Raw genomic sequence first — 6,000 nt, forward strand, 5'->3', positions numbered from 1 at the left:
CAGAGCTCTTCAATCAAATGTTAAGCTTTCCCCTAAATTCTGCTAAGCCCACTGTAGCATGCTTTTCCTGCATGTGTTGGGATTGGGAGTAGGAGGAAGAATAGCATAGTCCTTGAGACTGAAAATAAATTGGGCCTGCACAGACAGATAAATGTGTCCCTGGTAAGATTTAAAGAGAATAAGAAAGAACACAGGACAGAGAGGAATTAATTTGGCCTTAGATTACAGTGAGAGAGTTGGCAGAACTCCTTTAGTAATAAAATGTCAGGCTAGGTGGGTTTCCAGTATTTGGAAATGAAAATAAACCCCCTCCAAAAGGAGAATTTATCCATAGAGGGCAGGATAGTTTTCTTTCTCCAAATATGACCAACTGAATTTGCTGTCCCAAGTGATAACAACTTCTTTCTTAATGCTTCCTATGTGACGGGCACTACTCTAATAGTACTGTACTGGTAAACTAATCTACTTAACTTCACAACAACACAGTGGAGTACTAATAACTAATAGTATCCCCAATCTACAGGTAAGTTAACTGAAGCTTCAAGAGCTTCGGTAACTTGCCACCCAGCTAATAAGTAAACGTGCCCCTAAGTAGCCAGACTCCATGTTTTTAATATTCCTGTGTTGGGCTTTAGTTTCTTTCTTTCTTTCTTCCTTTCCTTCTTTTCTTTCTTTCTTTCTTTCCTTCCCTCCTTCCTTCCTTCCTTCCTTCCTTCCTTCCTTCCTTCTCCTTCCTTCCTTCCTTCCTTCCCTCCCTCATTCCCTCCTTCTCTCCTTCCCTTCTTCCTTCCTTTTCTCTCTCTCTCTCTGTCTCTTTTGAGACGGAGTCTCACTCTGTCACCCAGGCTGGAGTGCAGTGGTGGGATCTCCATTCACTGCAACCTCTGCCTCCTGGGTTCAAGTGATTCTCCTGCCTCAGCCTCTCAAGTAGCTGGGATTACAGGCACACGCCACCACACCCGACTAATTTTTGTGTTTTTAGTAGAGACGGGGTTTTGCCATGTTGGCCAGGATGGTCTCAAACTCCTGAGCTCAGGTGATCTGCCCGCCTCAGCTCCCAAAGTGCTGAGATTACAGGCATGAGCCACCGCACCTGGCCAGTTCCTTCTCTTTTTAATCAGGTTAATATATGCCCCTATATACCTCAGAGATTATTTATAAGGATACAATAATATGGATGTTAACGTGCTCTCAAAAGATAGTGAAATCAGGCTGGGCATGGTGGCTCATGCCTGAAACCCCAGCACTTTCGGAGGCTGAGGTGGGTGGATCACTTGAGCCCAAGAGTTTGATACCAGTCTGGGCCAACACAGGGAGACCCTATCTCTACAAAAAAATGCAAAATTATCTGGGTGTGGTGGCAGCTGCCTGTAATCCTAGCTACTCACGTGGCTGAGGTGGGAGGATCCCTTGAGCCCTATGGGTGGAAGCTGCAGTGAGCTGAGATCACGCCACTGCACTCCAGCCTGGGTGACAGAATGAGACCCTGCCTCAAATAAATAAATAAATAAATAAAGTGAAACCAGGCCTCTTTTTAGGGATGAACATCTAGCCACTCAGGCTCCTTTTATAGATCTATATAATGAAAAGTATGGGTCAGAAGGATTACATCCAGGTTACTAAATTCTTATTTATTTTACCCTTTTGACCTTATCCCCACAGCAAATGAGATTATTTATTCAGAGTGTCTAATGAAGCTCTGCTGAATGTTATAAATTCTCGACTTTGATATATCACTGAGAACCCAGGCTGGAGTGCAGTGGCATGATCTTGGCTCACTGCAATCTCCATCTCCTGAGTTCAAGTGATCCTTGTGGCTCATCGTGTAGCTGGGACTACATGTGTGTGCCACCATGCCCGGCTAATTTTGTATTTTTAGTAGAGACGGGTTTTCACCATGTTGGTCAGGCTGGTCTCTAACTCCTGACTTCAAGTGATCTGCCCGCCTCAAGCCTCTCAAAGTGCTGGGATTGCAGGTATGAGCAATAGCGCCTGGCCCTATACTTTTAAATTTTCTAGAAAATCCTGATTTCTTTCCTCATGAAGGAGCCATCTTAGAAATCTCTCAGAAAAGCTAAGAATTTTCCAATTATATTTGACATCTGTGTTTCAGTTTTAATTTCATTTAGCAATGATTTTTTTGCCTCTCCTGGATATAGAGAAAATATTTATTTGTAAATTATTTCTAACTTCTAAGATTTCTTAACACATCACTATCAGGGTAGCATTAGCAAGTCTTTTTGCTAATATTTTATTCCAGTACAGCCATAGAATTCTTAAACTGACTCTTTTCCTTTTTACTCAGGACCTTTTACTTTATGGAAATCACACCTGCCTAGGGAATTAACAAAGTATTTGAATAAAAATGTATTCATTCATTACCACATGTTCTTCTCTGAATTGAGTACTTTCACCTTATTCTGCATTGAGCTAATCAAGTCCTAATGATGCTGCATTAAATTTGATCTCAGAAGGTGCAATTTTCCAACTGAGTCTAAACAATGCATGACCTTTATGGTGTTTTTCATAAATATAGCATTGTTTCAATTACTCCAGCTAGCAGGGGCTGGACAGAAAGAATAATCATTTTATTTGGATAATGGCTTCTGTGTATTGTCAGGCTCTTAATTTCTCCTTGCCTTCTCTAGCCTGCTACCATGAATACAGTGTCTTTCTAACATCCCTCTCAGGGCAGTACAGGAGACCCCATCCATCTCCGGTTGTTGGTGGCTGCATGGCAGCTGAGCATCTCATTATGGCAAAGTGAAGCATTCTGGGAGAGTGGATGGCGAAGGCAGACAGCAATAGGAAATGGGGGAGGGAAGAGGAGGATGGGAGCTGTGGAAAATATGTGCTCACTTCCTTGGTGATGATAATGTGTTATGGAAGTAAGAACTTCCTGTCCTAGTGGGGAAGAGCATGAAGTATGTCAGAAACCCATGATTAAGCAGATTCCAGACCCTACAACCGGGTTACAGCCGCCTCAGCCACCCCGTTCTGCCCAACACTCAGATCTGAACCCCCAGTTGAATCTACCACAGGGGCTATGTTGGTGGGAGGAAAGCAATGAATCAAAGCACTGAAGAAAAATCTATGGTTCCAAAATTGAAAAAGAAATAAATTTGGACACACACACATATGTTCATCTGCAGGCATGCACACAAACACATGCAAACCACTAGCTTACCCCATTGAAAAATATTTATTTCCAACTAACCCGAATGCTTACATTTTACTTTGTTACACTGCCTCAGCTAAGACAGGTTAAAGCAAATGGTCCTTAACATTTTAGGGGTCACAGACCCCTTTTACTAATCATTCACAGTGATGATTATCAAAGGCCTGCAACCCACTCATGCTACCCCACCAGCTCCTGAGTTAAGAATTCCTAGATTAAACATTCAAGTTAACAAGTATTTTATTTTTAAAAGCCAGGGGCTTTAGGGAACAATCCATGGCTCTCAGTAATTTTGTTAGTGAGAGATTAGTTCCACTCTGTTAGCTTTCCTCCCGAGTCTGATTGACATCTGAGCCTGCACTCAAATGATGGGAATTCTGTTAGGGGGCTGGTGGGTTAAGTGAAAAGTTTCAGGCTGTGGAGCAGTGGGAGGAGGAAGGCTTGGCTTGGGGGGCCAGTATTTTAAGGCAGTGGGAAGGTACTTTACATGAAGCAAGAGAGGAGAAGAGCTCTTGGAGATGAAATGCCAAGAATAGATTTCATCTCTTTCGAAATTTTACCCAATTCCAGCTCCAAACAGGGGTCTAGTCAGAACTGCTTCTTGTGAGGCCACCCACACCCAGACACAGGTACCCCCACCCACAGTCTTCCTTTGCCATCTCTCTCATCTCATCATGGCATTCCCTCACCCTCAACCCGAGGCCCCAAGCAGCTCCTCAAGCCCCAGAAATGCCCCAGACCTCCCAGCTGCCCTGTCCCCACCCCACAGGCTAGTCTTAGCCTACAAGTCCAGCCTTGGGCCCCCACAATAGCTTCTCTCTTATTCTTTACTCTTCCATCTCACAAGCACTTTTTCTGGCTTCAAAGCACCATCACCACAACCTCAGTGGTTCCTAAACCTCCATTCACATTTTATAGCTTTAGCTTTGAGAAACATTTCAAATCCACAGATAACAGATTGGGGAATAGAAATATTGGCAAACATTTTAAGTACCACTGACTTTGTAGCAGGTACTGTCTCAAGTACTCATGTTAAGTCATGAATCTTCCCAACAATCCCAAGAGGTAGACATTTTTGTAAAACCCACTTTATGGGTGAAAACACTGAAGCACAGAGAGGTAAAGTAACTTTCTCAAAGACACACAGCTAGTAAGTGATGGAAGTCAGAGAATGAAATCCTAGCAGACGAGCTTCAGATTGTTATTTTTACTCACTGTGCTATGTTGCCTCTTTGATAACATTTTACAGAGGGCTGCTTGCCCACCCGCTACCTGCATCCCCAACACAGATTCCAAATTCTTTAATGTGAAAGCTGTGCTTTTTTTCCTAGCATCCGTAAACACCTAGCATAGTCTTTGGAGTCCAAGGCAAATCTCCTGTATTCTCTCTGCCCACCATTACAGGCAACATGAAACACAGTTTCCCCAATATCAGGGTATGGGCCTTTATTCTCTTCCTTGATAAGCAGATTAGAGGATCTGGAAACAGGACCACAAGTTGGCATATGTAAGAGTAGGTCCCTAAGTAGCAGAGTGTAGTTACAAGCAATGCGACTTTAAAGGATTGCCATTGTGCATGGATCAGAAGTGCGTCATTTGCTCCCATTCTCCTACATCCTCTTTGGGAGCCTCTGCTCCCCTTTCCAGCTTCCTGTCCCGGGTGCCCAGGGCCTCTGACCATGGCTCTTGGTGGGTGGCCCTCCTGGACAGACTGCTCCCATTTTCGGGACAAGGCCCATTCTCAGCAAGTAAAGGCAAACCTCACTCTTTGTTCCCTAAACTTGTGAATAGGCTGAAGAAGATTAAAAAGAGCTTGAACAACATCCTTGAGGAAAGCCGTGGAGAAGGAGCCTGAAGACTCAGAAGGAGAATAGACGAGTGCCAAGATTATTCTATTTTAATGATCTAGGGAAGGGTATAGGGCCAGTCGGGTGTGTAAAAGCCTCATGTCCTTTCAGCATCATGAAATGGAGATGCTTCTTTCTTCCCTGCCTCCCTGAAGCGCTCTCAGTTTGTGCTACTGGAGCACAAACTACCACCCCCAAAACCCCCAGCACACATACGAAGTATAGACCCCAAGGGAATCAGCCTAATTCAGACACCGTAGACATGTTTGTATTTAGGACCTATTTTGATTAACTTGCCCTTATCAAAACTTGCTTTTCCAACGTCTCATTCCCTCAGATCCTTGTGGATGATTGGCTTGCTGTTCTCGGTTAGGGGAAAAATATAGATGAGTTAAGATATTACCCCTTGCAAACAGATTTACAGCAAAAGAAAAAAAAAAAAAGACGAAAAGAAAAGAGAGAGAGAGAGAGAGAGAGAGAGAGAGAGAAAGACTCCTAACAAACAAGTGGCTCAACACCAAAACCTAAAATACTTCCCCAAGCCAGGCTCCCACTCTGCAAAATCTCCCCCCTTCTACTCTTGGTATACAAATCCTCATCCACCTTGATGCCACAGCTTAAAGCTCACCTCCATTAAGCCTTCCTTGACTGAGGCTCCCCACAGTCATGTCTTTTTCCACTTACTGCCTCCAGCACTAGAACAGAATTTTGCAGGAGAACCAGAACCAGAACCAGAACAAAAGGGAATGGAATCTTGGGGCTAGATAATCTCAGAGGTGAGCTCAGCACATTCTCCCCTTTCACAGGTGAGGAAAGGAAGACACAGAAGTGGCCAGCCTGTGGGCATCAGTGGGCTGTTTGGGGGACATCTGGAGTTGTTTCTGTTTAGCCCTCCTGTCTTTGGCTGAGAAGGACTCCTTCATCTATTGGGAAACTGTTTACTCCACCATTTATGCAACAAAGTTTTAATAGGGG

General features: G+C 43.9%; 1 protein-coding gene across 3 annotated transcripts in view; it reads right to left on the reverse strand.

Annotated features, from left to right (window-relative positions):
- Window positions 1-5,735, reverse strand: part of DCUN1D4 (defective in cullin neddylation 1 domain containing 4) — an 82,579-nt gene extending 76,844 nt beyond the window's left edge. The window contains exon 1 of one of the 3 annotated variants that reach the window (XM_016951751.4): window positions 5,654-5,735. In XM_016951751.4, coding sequence (XP_016807240.1) covers window positions 5,654-5,693 — 40 coding nt within the window. In that variant the 5' untranslated portion in view covers window positions 5,694-5,735. The remainder of the gene's footprint in view (window positions 1-5,653) is intronic. The other 2 variants (XM_054683141.1, XM_063809647.1) reach the window with 2 other exon arrangements.
- Window positions 5,736-6,000: the final 265 nt, after the last annotated feature.

The sequence above is a fragment of the Pan troglodytes genome, chromosome 3 (genome assembly GCF_028858775.2).
Source record: "Pan troglodytes isolate AG18354 chromosome 3, NHGRI_mPanTro3-v2.0_pri, whole genome shotgun sequence".
NCBI lineage: Eukaryota > Metazoa > Chordata > Mammalia > Primates > Hominidae > Pan > Pan troglodytes.